The 15,460-nt window shown below is 36.4% G+C and overlaps 2 protein-coding genes across 2 annotated transcripts in view; both read left to right on the top strand.

Annotated features, from left to right (window-relative positions):
* LOC120483063 (MAM and LDL-receptor class A domain-containing protein 1) overlaps nt 1–6,491 on the top strand; it is a 28,649-nt gene extending 22,158 nt beyond the window's left edge. Inside the window, exons 43-51 of the mRNA XM_089131237.1 lie at nt 877–1,098; nt 1,184–1,362; nt 1,549–1,777; nt 3,251–3,410; nt 3,491–3,605; nt 3,718–3,838; nt 4,716–4,806; nt 4,886–4,952; nt 5,033–6,491. Coding sequence (XP_088987363.1) covers nt 877–1,098; nt 1,184–1,362; nt 1,549–1,777; nt 3,251–3,410; nt 3,491–3,605; nt 3,718–3,838; nt 4,716–4,806; nt 4,886–4,952; nt 5,033–5,116 — 1,268 coding nt within the window. The 3' untranslated portion in view covers nt 5,117–6,491. The remainder of the gene's footprint in view (nt 1–876; nt 1,099–1,183; nt 1,363–1,548; nt 1,778–3,250; nt 3,411–3,490; nt 3,606–3,717; nt 3,839–4,715; nt 4,807–4,885; nt 4,953–5,032) is intronic.
* Nucleotides 6,492–6,768: 277 nt separating this feature from the next.
* On the top strand, nt 6,769–15,263 carry plxdc2a (plexin domain containing 2a). Its single transcript, XM_039675936.2, has 13 exons — nt 6,769–7,056; nt 8,521–8,726; nt 8,801–8,935; nt 9,049–9,118; nt 9,572–9,694; nt 9,798–9,916; nt 10,023–10,122; nt 11,151–11,246; nt 11,459–11,540; nt 11,651–11,711; nt 11,785–11,968; nt 14,315–14,475; nt 14,580–15,263. The coding sequence occupies exons 1-13, from the start codon at nt 6,969–6,971 to the stop codon at nt 14,805–14,807; spliced, it is 1,653 nt and encodes a 550-aa protein (XP_039531870.2). The 5' UTR covers nt 6,769–6,968; the 3' UTR covers nt 14,808–15,263.
* Nucleotides 15,264–15,460: the final 197 nt, after the last annotated feature.

Here is a 15,460-nt window from a genome sequence, read left to right as displayed (position 1 = left end):
TGTATGTTATATCAAATTGTCTTTGCCATGAATCAAATTGGTCTCTAAGCTGACAGTTTGATACAGTTTGATTCGTAGCCTAGTATTTGGCCTACGTAGCTTAGTATTTGGTCTGTTGTTTTTCACATTGCCCTGTTGAATTGTCCTCCATTATTAGAGCACCACAAGCATTTGGCACAGCTGTAACATAATGTTGTGTTCATCCATCTAGTTGCTGTCTTCAGTATCAAACTGTCAGCTTAGTGACAAAATTGAATGCATTTGAATCATGGCAAAGACAATTTGATATACCAAACAAAAATGTGAGCCTGGAAGAGGAGTGATTTGATTAAGGGGATCTTGACCATAAAACTTTATTGTATAACTTTAAATGAAAATACTTTGTAGAACTTGATTTGATGATTTAAAATAACATTTTTAACATTTACTGTGGATTAAATATTTTTTTATAAAGATTCATGACATTTTCATTATCAGCTGATATAGACAAAATAGAATATTTAATCACATACTAATTTCTCCTATTTTTACATTTGCATTTCCTTTGCCATAATCTACGGATCAATTAAAGTTAATCTTTAAAAACACAAAAAAATGTTTAATATACAAGTAGTATATAAAACTAGTTAAATAACTCTGTTAAATTAGATCTTTAGCAATTCACAAAATTAATATCCATTTTACATATAGCGCATTATAATGTAATGCCTAAATTCACTTGTAGAATAAAAATCTTTTAGGTTTTAGTGTTCTTTTTTCAGATAATTCTCTTTAATATTATCCCAAAAAATTATTGGATAGAAGTTTAATATCAGCGCATCTTTACATAGTGATAAATAAATGTTCATGAATATCACGAGCTAATATTTGTTTCAGAGGGTCTTTGTGACTTTGAAGAGGGAGATTGTGGCTGGACACAACAGGACGATGATGACCTGGAATGGATCCGAGTGTCAGAAAATAATGTAAAATCTAAATCTAGACCTGGTTTCGACCATACAACCAACACAGCGAGTGGATCCTACTTTTATATGGAAAGTGCATCTACCCATGTGCAAGGACATAAAGCTATAATGACATCTCCTCTGCTTCAAACAGGTGAGAGAAAGCTGTGTATCTTTCCTTTAAGTGTGATATGTAAACTATAGAATACTCTAATGAGAAGTCATAATCTTCATTCCAGGTGATGCCAAGTGTCTCCAGCTATGGTATTACATGGAGGGACCGGGCACTGGGACTCTAAATGTGTATCAACAGTTCTCAGACAAAGATTGGCCCCTGCTGGTGACCAAGTCTGGAGAACAGGGAGGAATGTGGAGGTTTGCCCAGACCCCTCTAACCCTCTCAGAGTCAAACTACAGAGTGAGTACCTGAGTCAGCATTGCATCGGGTGACTGATTAAAACGTCCAGCACATTATTTTTTAAAATTAAAATCGCATATTATTGCAAATAATGGCCTTAAAACCCTGCCACAAGTTATACTACAGTTGTACCCTTGAGTTTAATGATGTGGAACTGTATCCTCATTAATACAGCTGTCTTTTCAGATTGTGGTGGAGGGGATTGCAGGCCAGACTGAACAGGGAGTCATAGCACTCGATGATGTTCAGCTTTCAAACTATCCCTGCACTCCTTCAGGACAATGTGACTTTGAAGCAAACTTCTGCAGCTGGATGAATCTAAGAGAGGTGGATGATACAGACTGGCTCAGAGCCCAGGCACGTACTGGAAATAACACACGACCCAGTGTGGACCACACCACCAACACTTCCACAGGTGAGCTGAAGGAGTTCACTGAGCTTCATTAAAATGATACAAAGAATTTGTTCATGAAGGAAGTATATACTGAATATAATGTTTGGAAAGGAAATGACGCATTCTGTGGAGCACATGAAGGGATATGAGAAAAAAAAATATTTCAATGTTTTTGCATTCTCTTGCAATTATATAGTGGGTAATAATTATATTGTATATACAATTTGCGGGCATCAGAGAGCCACCATCAATGTGCAGGTTATGAAATCCCTTTTGATTGCACGCTTGCTTTTTACTTTCCAATTCCCAATCTCGCATTCTCTGTGTAGAGGGAGTGTGGTACCGTAGAATGGACTATTCATTTTCTGTGACTTTCTGAATTCGGTTTTAGGCTTCGGGCACATAACCCTGTTTACTTGTATTGTGATCTGTTTTGGGTGATCCAATCATATCCATTGTCTTCATTTTACCCAACCATTCTTTGAAAAACTTTGTTTACTTTTTTGAGCTGTCGAGACTTGGGATACATTTTTGTGGGATTGGATTGCATACGTAATTCTAATATCTATACACATCATCTAAACACATCATTACTAAAATAATGTTCTTATGCAAAACATGCAGTTATATTTTTCAGCTGCTAGATTATTGCTTACAATGGGTTCCAAAATGTTTTGTGATTCAGTTGTTCCAACTATTTAGAGGTCATCAAATGCACTTGACCTCATTGCTTTTGTTGTAAATTGTGAATCTGGACAACAGTTAAGGGAAGCCTGCTCAAACAATGTATTTGTGGGTTAAAATGAGTTTAATTCATAAACAATTTGGAAAACACAATATCCTTTCTAGAGTCTCTTTGTAGATTTGAAGCACACGAACTTTAATTGAGGATATTAAGACTCGTTTTAGATGTAAATAATTAGGTGTTTTTAATGAATCGGTTGAGTGAATAATTGAATGAGTGATTCATTTGTTGCGACCTACATACTGGTAACAATGTAACCAAGAGAAAAGGTATCTGAATTAATTAAAGGTGCAGTAAAAGCGATTCCTGAGAAACGCTGTTGGAAGTGGATGAGAACGAGCACGAAAACACACTTGAAGCCAATCAGCAGTAAGGGGCGGGTCCACTCATGAGGCGGGAGTTGCCTGCGTTGCATAACCTGTTTGTTAATTTTTGGGAGCGGAGCTATCAAGATAGAGGTGTGATCATTTTTGGTTGGGGTATGTTTGTTTTGGTGATTTCAAATATCAACAGCGTTTCTCAGAAATCGCTTACTGCACCTTTAATGAACAAATGAGTCTTTTAGTAATTGATTCAGCAGATTTGATTCCCAGGGATTAAACAAAATCTGGAAAAAAAACAGGCTATCAACACACAATAACACACTAAATAAGAGAGTAATTTAGTGATGAAATCGGATAAAAATGTCATAAGTGGTCACCTTTTCATTTAAGGTGTAAACAGGTTCTTTGATGCTCTTGTCCCTGTAGGTTATTACCTTTATATGGACAGTTCTGTGGGATTCTGGGGAGAGACTGCCATGATCCTGAGTGAGATATTCACACCTGACAGCAGGGGACACTGCTTCACATTCTGGTATCATATGTATGGACACAAAGTTGGGACGCTCAAATTATATGTCAATAACAGGTATAGAACCATGACCAAAAAAAAACCCCACTTTCTGTGTGTATGTACTTGCATCACAATTCATTGAGACTCTTTCCTAGGACCATCCATAACAGTGGGAATAAGCTTGGCCAGATAGTATGGGTGGAGTCAGGAGATCAGGGTGACGTGTGGAGGACAGGCAAGATCTACGTGTCATACCGGGAACCTTTCTGGGTATCAAACTCTATCATGCAGAATTCACAGAATCAATGGGAATCATTTTAAGATTTACTCAAAGCAAAACCATAAAACATTTGTACTACATTTTCTCCTACTCTCGCCATAGTTTATATTTGAATACCTGAAGGGAGAAGGTTCGAAAGGAAGTATAGCTATTGATGATGCTCACATTGTTCCCGGGCCATGTGACTCAGATGACACCTCACCTCTTCCACACTCTAGTGACAGTAAGTGATATATTAATGCCTGCCAGTCTTATATACGTCTCCCACACAGGATCCAAACTCTTTGCTACACCTGCATGAGAATGATTCTCATTACACTTAATTCTGGTCAAGATTTTTTTTTTTTAAACTGGCCAAGGAATGATTTTAACTTATTTTCTCAGCATTATCTCATCTGCTCATATGATCATCTGCACCCATCACAAAAATATAGAAGCCCATCATGATTTCTGTTCCTCAAATCGAAAGTTGTGATATTTGTATTTCAAACAAGACATTGATAAATTTCTCAAAACAGCAGCTTGAATGTTATATAGTTCACCCAAAAATGAAAATGATGTCATTAATGATGCACCCTCGTGTCGTTCCAAGCCCATAAGACCTCCGTTCATCTTCAGAACATAGTTTAAGATATTTTAGATTTAGTCAGAGAGGTTTCTGTCGCTCCAGTGAAAATGTATACACAGTTTACTGTCCTTGTCCAGAAAGGAAATAGAGACAAAGTAGTCCATGTGATATCAATGGGTTAGTTAGAAATTTTGGCAATAATGACAATTTAAATTTTTGGGTGAACTAACCCTTTAAATCTAATGGTCAAATAATAAATCAAACTTTCAAAATGGCTGCTCAATTGAGAACTCAAATGCATAATTTCCTCATTCAGGGACGCATGAACTGGTCCAATATATATATCATTATCAATCCAGTATAAACCATAATTAAGTCTATAATTCAATGCTCATATGAAAACTCAAATATTGACCAACATTTGACCAAAGTAAATTTGAGACATATTTGAGACAATGAATTAGTTTGCATTACTTGTCAAATTCTGAAGCTTTGCATTTCCTTCTACAAAAACATTTGTTGGTTTGTTCAGCTGTAGGTATTGGTGTTGGAGTGGGAGTGACACTTGTGGTGATATTTACTGTAGGTATTGTCCTTTTTGTGCTGAATAAAAAAAGAAAAAGGTATGTACTGCTCAATTCATTACAATTTAATGAAGAAAAAAAAAAGAAAAGAGGACGGACATGATTTATATCTTTACAGGCAATCTATACTTGAAGATGACGTGCTTAGTAACTCTTCTTATGGCCCCTTTGACTGCAACATGAATGTGAGTATTTTTTTCTAAATGACATGCATATAATGTTGTAAGAATTTATCTTTAAGGTTTTATATGCTTGTTTTTGCCAGGGTTTAACAACCACAGCAGAGAACGGCAGCTCCAGTCACAATATTTCACTTTCAACAAATGGAAATGACGAATATTTCACATAAAATGAGCAATCACAAACTCACATAGAAATAAATATATTGCATGTCATCTTTATGCCGCATCCATATTCCCATTATATTGAAAAACAAAATGGAATCCTCCTCACTAAATGCAGCTATTCACACAACCATTTGGTATACCAGTAGCCGAATGACTGAATCATTGCCAAACGGGCTGCAAACACAGCACCTTGTACTGGAAAGAGTTGACACCATGTACTGGAAATACAGTAAAATGATGCATTGGCTATATATGTTTCTTACAATCTCAAGTAGCCTACTATTATATACAGTAAGTAATCTAGATTATATAATTATATATCTGTCATGCAAATACAGGCTTAGCATGTGACGCTTGCATGCCACAGTGCCATTTCAAAGGTGTTTTCATTTATTTTTAACTCTATTTTTATTCTTTTTTTTTAATTTACAAATTTACATCCTACTTTGATAACAACATTGCACTGAAATATGTTGAAGAGATGTAGGCTACTACTTCTGTGCAAATAACGTTATAGAGTGTCAGGAACCCAACTTTTGCTTTGTTTAAATTCACTTTATAAGACTGAAAATATTATCAGTTCACCCTATATTAAGGCTTTTTTCCTACTGCAGCTTTGTATTATGACATTACATTGTATGACTGCTTTCTTCATTTAGTTTAGGCAGATTACAAGAACTTTCTTATCTACTGTACTTGAAATGAGGTTTGACCCATGAAACCAGACAATTTAGATTTCACCTAAAACAAAAAATAATTGGATTTGGATGGAAAAGGCTATGCCTGATATTTCACTTTTTAAACCCCTTAATCTTGAGTTGACCTAACATCATTCGGAGAGAGGGCTGTTTGACTTTTCCAAACATATGGGCCAGAGAATCCTCTCAGCCCTATGAGACATTTCACACTCACCTAATCCACTCATTTCTCATAGGAAACAGTATCCTCACAGTAAGCCAACTCTCCCTCTGTCTGCCTTTCAAACAAGCACACACACTCTCACATAACCACATTCATCCATACACTTACAAGTAGGCCCACAAGGAAGGATGAAACACATCCGTTTTAAGTGCCCAGATAAATGAAAGTAAAAGGTGGAAGCTGATTTGTATGCCAGTGATGTCTCTGTTTAAAACATTGCTAATCCACTGCTTATTATGGCTCTGTTTATGCTGACACAAAGTCTGCGGTTCACAATCAAGGGACATTGTTGACTCCGTGACATGTGCAATGTGGTTGAATACTATATTTACAATTCTGTTCTGTGCTTAATGGTAAAAATAAATGTTTGCGCCTTGTTCAATTTAATTATTATAATTTTTTTTTACAATTTAATTGAATTGTGTTCATTCAATCAACCTAATATAAAGTAAATTTTCATTAAGTTTTAAATGATTCATTTGTGTGAAAACTACATGAATATTGAAAAACTGAAAATTAAGTCATGCTGTACCAACCCCGTAAGAGCTTCGTTCATCTTCGGAACCCAAATGAAGATATTTTTGATTAAATTTGAGAGGTCAAACTATTATAGTTTTTCGTTAGGCTAATGACAAATTTGGCAAAATATTCCAAAACTTTCTGAAAGACAAATATGAGAATCTGCGCAATTAGAAGAAATGTAGCCTACATAGATTTTATAAAATTAGCATACATTAAGAAATTGTGGGAGAAGACAATACCCAGCTGTTCGAACCTCTCTGGACCATAATGGCTTATTTATTGAACTTCTCATACGCACGTCACTGACAGTCTCGCGTGGGTGTGTTCGGAGCTGAACGTGCAGTTCAACACCGTACTTGGCTTCTTCTCCCTCGATATTATTCTACAAAGACAATTTTAATGTAATTGGTCATGGCATTACCGGCAAGACCACATATTTTCTTAGGAATATTTGCCTTAATTCAGGTTAAATTTTCCATTCAGGAATTGCCATCCAATGGTAAGTCATTCATTTATTTGGCATGTTTTCGTTCAGTCGTCTAAAATAGCCTACGGAATAACAGTTATTTAATGTAGTCAACTTAAATCTGAATTTAAAAATAATATCCTCACTTCACGTAGGCTGTGGGGACGAAAAGTGGCCTATAGCCTACAGCTGATTTTTGTTACATTAATTTTCATGTGTTAAATCTGCACAAATATTATTCTGTGGCTTTCAAAAAATATATTTTTTAAATATTTAATCGAAACGTTACAGTACATTGCATTCAACTCTATTAATAAAACTACAATGATTTAGCCTAGAAGATAAAAAGTAAAGTACCTTCTCCATACAGACCATCTAGCCAATACACTTTTGTTTTTATAGTAGGCCTAGCTATATTGTATTGTATCATTTTTTAATAAATTCATTTTAACAATTAATCAGATAAAAACAATTATTTCTACAAAAATATTGTATATATTTTATAAAAACATTTTTGTAAATATATTTTTGTTTTTATCACACAGTAGTCATATTCAAGTCATTGACTATGACTTGGATTTTCAAAATATTTGTGAGATCCAGACAAAAAAAAAAATGATTTGGCCCATAAATCATCTAAGAAGCATTGGCTGTTGTTCTCAAGTAGAAGTAAAACAGCCTGGTTTCACAGCAGGCTTTAGATTAAGTCAGGATTAGGCCTTAGTTCAATTAGGAAATTGAAGTAAAACATTTATAAATGTGCATTATAAAAAAACATTGCCCTATTTTAAGATATGTCAGTGTACGTTGCTTTCAGTTAAAACAGCTCAAACATGCATTTTAGTCTGGGACTTTAAGCATTGTCCGTGAAGCCAGTGGTAAAAGACTCAAATTGCCCAGCTCAGTCATTAACCAGTGTAACTGTAATAATTGATCTTTATCTTCATATCTTTACTCATCAAGTAGCTTCTGGTCATGAAGACCATTTTTGCCACATGCCTGCTCACTGATCTGTCAGCATGTGATAGACCAGAGGACTTGTCAAAATGCCAAAGAGAGAGAGAAAAAAGGAAAGCACCTTTGTGCTTGAGGTAAAGTAATAATGTTGGCAGAATTCAAATGAAAAGGACACTGGAACGAACTGTGCGTCACTCCAGTCAAAACACTGCCCTGCCCTCACACTCCACCTGTCCAGCACTATGATGAATTCAGAGCATGTTTCACCCTCTTCTGTGAAAGAAGTACTTTGGACACACTCCTGTCACTGCAGGATGTGAGGAACTGTGTTTATTTGCATTGCAGGTCATTTGCAGTCCCACAGCTGCTTAAAATCCTTGTCAATGTTACATTATTCGGTTATCAAAACAGCTGAAAGTATGTTATCTTCGGTTTTATGTGAAACATAAACATTTATGTTCATTTGGATTGAGAGAACAAATTGCATGCATTTAGTTTATTAATGAATCACTTAAAACGTGAATCTTCTTAATTCATCAGGTGTTTCTAACTTCACCTTTGAGAGGCTCTCCAAGCAAGAGAGTGCTGGTGTAAAGCTCAAGCTTTACAATAGAAGATGGAAGAGATGGATGCTCTCATCCAAACCGGTGGGCGAGATCAGTCTGGAGCGCTATGAAGAGCACGGCAGATTAGATTCAGAGCGCTTTCCTGAAGTTGTGACAAATGACAGCAACTTATCCGTTAAGGTGAACATCCAGGAATGTCTCATATATACGTTTTGTCATATTCATCTGAAGTAACGTGTGCATTTGCTCACCAGAGAGACACGGATCATGTCTACTACACATCCAAATTCTATGGGCCCACAGACAGTGCAGGCAAGGATTTGTGGGTAAATATTGAGCAAATGGGAAGAGTTCATAAAATTCTCTCCGACACACATCGACAAACTTTGGTACGTCAGCTACAAAGTTTTCTTAAAGGTAATTTTTGTAACCGTTACACATTTTTGTGCACATGATGAAATTTAGTTGAGTTGTGTGTTGTTTTTTTGTTGTTTTTTTATAGACAGTGAATTTGTCCTTCAATTTCCTTTTCTATGGACATTCATTGAGGCAAATACATGTAGCAACAGGGGGTAAGTGCAAAACAAATTAGTAATTTATATTTTATTTGAATATTATTCTCAAATATATTTTATATACATCTTTTTATTTAATTAAAAATACAGTAAAACAATGTGGTGCACTATAATGTTTTAATATGCAATTTATTCCTGGGATGGCAAAGCAGTCACATCACCCTTCAGAAATCATTCTAATATGCTGATTTTGTGCTCAAGAAACATTTCTTGTTATTTTTAATGTTGAAAACAGTTGGGCTGCTTATTAAAATATAACTTTGATACATCATTCTTAGTTGAATGGAAAGTTTATTTGAAATATAAATGTCTTTACTGCCACTTTTGATTAATCCTTGCTGAATCAAAGTAGCTTTATTGTAAAAAAAATTAAATAAAATAATAAACTAAACTTATTGACCCCAAAACCTTTGAATGATAGTATATACATTTATACTTTTTTAAATTCAGGTTTCATCTACACTGGAGATGTTATCCACAAAATGCTGACTTCTACTCAGTACATCGCTCCTCTCATGGCTAATTTTGACCTCAGCATCTCACAGAATTCAACAGTCATGTACTGTGATAATGGTAAAATGGAACAGACAATTTTTTTTAATAAATGTCCTGATTTGCATTGTTGAATGTGATATATTTAAATGGCTGTATTATTAATCTACTTCCTATCTGTTAGCCACAGCTCTTGTTGTGCAGTGGGACCATGTGTATCTCCAGGACGCATCTCATCTCGGCAGTTTCACCTTCCAGGCAGCTTTATACAACGATGGAAGAATCACCTTTGCGTATAAAGAGGTTGATTTATTTATTTATTTTAGATACTTCTTGGTTTTTACTTGCAGCTGCCATCACTGTAATGGTGTTGATGTAGGTCTGATTGTCGGCTTTCACCTGCTTTTAGGTTCCCATTGACATTAGTAAGATCAGCTCAGTGAATCATCCAGTGAAAGTCGGGCTTTCTGATGCATTTGTGGTTCTTCATAACATCGAACAGCTTCCCAGTAAGTAATTCTCTTTGCAGATTTTTTTATATATATATACCTGTTGAGTCTAAATTCACTATACACAATCACAGTGTTTATTCATATTTTGAATTACCTTTTATTTTTTTATGTTTCAGTTTTTATTAGAATTTTTATTGTATGTGCTTTTATCATTTGTATTGGTTTTCAATTTAGCTTTGATTTATTTTATTTTTAGCAATTTTAGTACTTCATCTTAATGGACCTGAGCTATAACATGAACTAACCATAGACTGTAAAAAATAGGAACTAACTAACAATGAAGGGTTGTATTCTTTTAATACGAAGTTAAAATTAAACTCTAGATACCGCAGGCTAGTCTATAACTCAATCCGCTTGCAGTCACATTATTCTCTACAGGGCACAGCTGATTGGTTCCTGCTGTATCAGTAGCCAATGAGCTTGTGTGCTCAACCTTACTTGGTTAGCATTTGCCTTGTCAGTGCAGCGCGCTTACAGAAACCCTCCACCTTCCCCAGCTCCACCTGTATTAATCTACTGGGTAATTAATGTATGCTATATTGTACAGCAGCATGTCTTACTTGCTCACAGCTGAGTGTCGTGCATGTATTGGCAATAGCAGGTCCTGTACTGGCTCAGCAGCAGCAGGATACCAGATCTATTCACACCGCCAAGACCAAATGTATCTAAATTGTCATACCCAGTACCATAACAAACACTCTGAGAGTTGTCTGGACATAAATCAACTAACATAAAGATGAATTAACAAATTAGGTAACAAATGCATTGCTCACTGTCAGTTAATGCACCAACTAATGTTACCTAATGGGACCTTATTGTAGTGTTACCAAGTTATTCATGAAATATTTTTATTTTATTTTAGCTTTTTTTTAAATAATGAGCATGATTTTTACATTTTACATTTTTTCGTGACCTTGGCGTTGCAAGCACCAACGCTCTACTGTTTGAGCTACAGGAAAGCTTTTTTTAATAGTTTTAGTTAACAATAACAATACTGTCCTTCCATTGTCTTTTTTTCATTACAGATGTTAGAAGGAGAACAATATATGAATATCATCGGGTAGAGCTCTTAAAATCCAAGATTATGACCGTCACTGCTATTGAGATGCTTCCTCTACCGAGTGAGTCTGAACAATTAGATTCAGCTTAGCACAAATACATCACATCCACAGAAAACAGCGGTGCTTAGAAATTTTAGTAAATATTTTTCCCTAGAACTAAGACCAATTCTGTTTGACGTTCAGTACAGTTAATCACATATTGTGAGAAGAAAGCAGGAAGTTGTACCCACATCTTTGTTAAAATGGTGCTCTGTTGCTCCACCTGTTTTCAGCCTGCCTTCAGTTCTCCAGCTGTGAGACGTGCGTTACGGCTCAGATCGGTTTCAACTGTAGCTGGTGTAGTCGCCTACAGAGGTATACACTTGGTTCACTTGTATTTTTGATGTGAATAACCTCATAGATAAAGTGCGGTGTGCTCCAACTCTACATTTACTCAACAGCTGCAAATAATGCTTGTTCTGCAGATGCTCCAATGGTTTTGACCAGTATCGTCAAGACTGGGTTGACAGTGGCTGCTTAAGTGAGGTGAATAGATCCTCTTTCGTACCTCTTTTACAGTCTACCATCTCATCTTACTGACTTGTGGATGTATTTTAAGATAAAAAACCAGAGCTGTGACAGAAAACGGCCCTTCGTTAAGAGCAGCACTCCAGCTGTGCAGACAGGAGAAACAGCTGTATCTATAACTACAACGTCGACCACATCAGCCTCCTCGCTCACCACCAAAATCACCAGCACACCCTTATTCATAAGAAACCTTCCTACCAGCCTTCTCACTGATGGTATGTATTCTTGAATGGAGACCCTTCGTCTCAGTCATACACTTAGTCACACATTAACTTTTGTCAGGATGTATCGACAATACATTAATCTAATTGCCATCATATTTCTAAGATTCTATTAATATAATTAAATGCAAACACATAAAACATATTTAATTGCTTCCACAGCCTTTAAGAAGTTTTTTTCACCATGTTACAGTTTAAGAAAAGGAATCATTTACTCACCCTAAAATTGTTCAAAATCTGTACTTTGTTGAAGATATCAGATGAACCCAAGCGGCAAGCGCGGACGGCATGCAATTATACAATGATTATTGATAACAGAAAACAGGGGAAAACAAAACCCACAATGGGGCAAAACAAAGGCAAGACGACCGAGTGATGACTAAACTAGACTAAAAACTAGACTATAACAGAAAGCAAATATAAGAGCGAAAACTATACAAGACAGGGTACTCGCACAATTTATGACAATGAACCAGCACAGGACAGCAAACACAAGCGGATGAAATAGGGAGAAACTAATAATGACAACAGGTGATACTGATTAGGTAATAAGGACAAAACAACAAGGATAACTATGAAGGCGGGGCAAGGGAAGAAGACAACACAAGCACACAGCCCAAACACAAGGCCATGTGCTTGCACACAAAACATGGGTCTGTCATGATTCTGCTTCAAGACTTAAAGAAAGACAATGACTAGATGGTAGAATCATGACACTTTCTTTTGTGGAACATGAAGATATTTTGAAGAATGTTGGTAACCAAAATGATTTGGTGCTGCAATCAATTACTTATAGGTTATTGATAAAAACACACACACAATTCAAAAAAATATCTTATTTTATGAAGTCAGTCAGTTTATTTTGGGTGAACGGTCTTAAAGGGATAGTTCACCCAAAAATGAAAATTCTGTCAGTTTTTTGCTCACTCTCATGTTGTTCCAACCCCGTAAGACCTTTGTTCATCTTCGGAACACAAATTAAGATATTTTTGATTAAATCTGAGAGCTGGATCACTCCTCCAAAGGCTTCAAAGGGATTGAAACTTGCCGGGCCCAAAAAGTTATTAAAGACATCGTTAAAATAGTCCAAGTGACTACAGTGGCTCAATCTTAAGTTTATCAAGCGACGAGAATACTTTTTGAGCGCAAAAACAAACAGAAATAACGACTTGCTTTCAACTATTCATTTCCTTCTCTGTGAGCCTCCAGTCAGTTAACATAGTGTGATAGCGTAGGTCTACGCCACACGTACGCTCACTTTTGACCGACGCTGGTCATGTGTGTGATGCGTGTGACGTACAACAACAGAAGCTTAAGTTGTTACACTAGTGATCTCACTCGAGGCCCAAAGAGAAGGAAATTAATAGTTGAATAAAGTCGGGGGATTTTTTCGCACACAAAAAGTATTCTCGTCGCTTGATGAAATTAAAGGAGAACTCCGGCGAACAATGAAGCTTTGGTCTAATAAAACATCGGTACCTAGTCAACCGTTCTCTGAGACTTGTTTTCATGATAATCGAATGTAAAGAGTTTGATCTCTAAAAACTGTTTCGCGTATAATGCTAGTAATGGGGGCATTGACTAAGTAAAAAGAAATCGCTACTTTATACCACTAACAAGGCTCAAAATAGCCCCACACTAACACAGAAACATAATGAGGGTCCCTACATGCAAAACGAAGCATTGAGAACTTTGTAAGTGTACAGACCATTTAATAAGAAGAAACTTTATGAAGACAGTTCACTTCGTGTATACAGACAGGAGCCATCTTAAAAAATAGTCTCGATAAGTCGATCCCATTACTAGCATTATACCCCCATTACTAGCATTATACGCTAAACAGTTTTTAGAGATAAAACACTTTACATTCGATTATCATGAAAACAAATCTCAGAGAACGGTTGACTATGTACCGATGTTTTATTAGACCAAAGGTTCATTGTTCGCCGGAGTTCTCCTTTAAGATTAAGCCACTGTAGTCATTTCGGACTATTTTAACAATGTCTTTAATAACTTTTCGGGGAACAAGTTTCAATCCCTTCAGAAGCCTAAGGAGGAGCGATCGAGCTCTCAGATTTCACCAAAAATGTCTTAATTTGTGTTCCAAAGATGAATAAAGGTCTTACAGGGTTGGAACAACATGAGGGTGAAATTTTCATTTTTGGGTGAACTATCCCTTTAAGCCTTAATGCAAACACTCAAATACCACAGCAAAGCCCTGAACACCCTGACATTGTGGCATTTTGGCATGTGCCACTCACATTTCTTTGGGAAAATGTAAAGATGTAGTTGTGATTGTTGTTCTTTACAAGAAGGTGTAAATATCCTCTTCTCTCTTAGACTCTCAGATGGAAATTACAGAGAAACAGAGAGAGGAGAAGATGCAGACTGGTCTGCTCATTGGCATCCTCATAACCATGGTCCTCATGGTGGTCGCTGTGTTGGCCACTATATACCTGTACTACCATCCCACCTCCAGCGCCAGTCTCTTCTTCATAGAGGTGAGCTTTAAGTAACTAAAGCTTATTCAGCTAGTGGAAATTTACAATGTTCTTTTGAACTTTCTATTCTTTGAAAATGTCGTAATTTTTGTCTTGATATCCAGAGACGACCAACACATTGGCCTGCCATGATATTTCGACGTGGTTCAGGACATCCATCATATGCCGAGGTAGAGGCAATGGGACAAGACAAAGAAGGTTTCATCATGATGAACCCTAGAGACAGTTTTCTTGTGTCAGACAGAAGAGAGAGCTTGTTTCTGACGGACCAGAGGGAAGGATTTATTGTAGCTGACCAAAGAGAACGTTTTCTCATCGTGGAACGCCGCTAATGTCAATTCAGTGGTTTATGAATTAGTTCCTCTGTTTTTGAGAGGAAGTTGCACTGTCTGCTGGGATAAATGTGGTATTTGTTTGACCTCATAGCAGGGAGTGCTACAAATGTGAGAGATCTATTGTACCATCACACCAAAGTGCAATATCAACAATGTGGACACATAAACATTTTTCCAACCCAGTGGAATTGCAGTGCTCACATATGAGCTTTTCATTTCTCTGTAAAGGGCCACTTCTTGACCAGGGCCTGATTACCCTCTTCAAACCAGATGGGTCGTTAAAGCCTGTGTATTGCAAACACCTCATAGAAGCCTGAATGATATATGTATTTCTGCAACATTATACCTTTGTACTCGTGTGTAACTGATCCATTAAATCCAAATTCATGTGGATATTTTCTTGATTTAAATATTTTTACAGTGTATCAGAGAAACACTGAGATACAATAGTGATCAAACACAAAGAAAACGCACATAAGCACTCTTAATAAACATGCCCATCCAAGGTATTGGATCATTAACGTCCCTCAGTCCTCCTCATAATATCTGTCTGCTTTGAAATATGTATTTTGATTGGTATATTTTACCCTGAACAACTGAAATATAGATCTCAACAACAATGATTACAGTAGGTAAACACCATAAAATTG

This window comes from Pimephales promelas, chromosome 5 (assembly GCF_988280905.1).
Source record: "Pimephales promelas chromosome 5, fPimPro1.hap1.1, whole genome shotgun sequence".
Classification (NCBI taxonomy): Eukaryota; Metazoa; Chordata; class Actinopteri; order Cypriniformes; family Leuciscidae; genus Pimephales; species Pimephales promelas.
This window is presented reverse-complemented; position numbering and strand designations above follow the sequence as displayed.

What these genes read in the sequence shown, in the direction of transcription:
- plxdc2a (XM_039675936.2), top strand. Translation starts at nt 6,969, where the DNA reads ATGGCATTACCGGCAAGACCACATATTTTCTTAGGAATATTTGCCTTA. An exon ending in AGTCATGTACTGTGATAATG is followed by an intron (nt 9,695 to 9,797) that starts GTAAAATGGAAC and finishes CCTATCTGTTAG; the next exon opens with CCACAGCTCTTGTTGTGCAG. An exon ending in TGGTGTAGTCGCCTACAGAG is followed by an intron (nt 11,541 to 11,650) that starts GTATACACTTGG and finishes CTTGTTCTGCAG; the next exon opens with ATGCTCCAATGGTTTTGACC.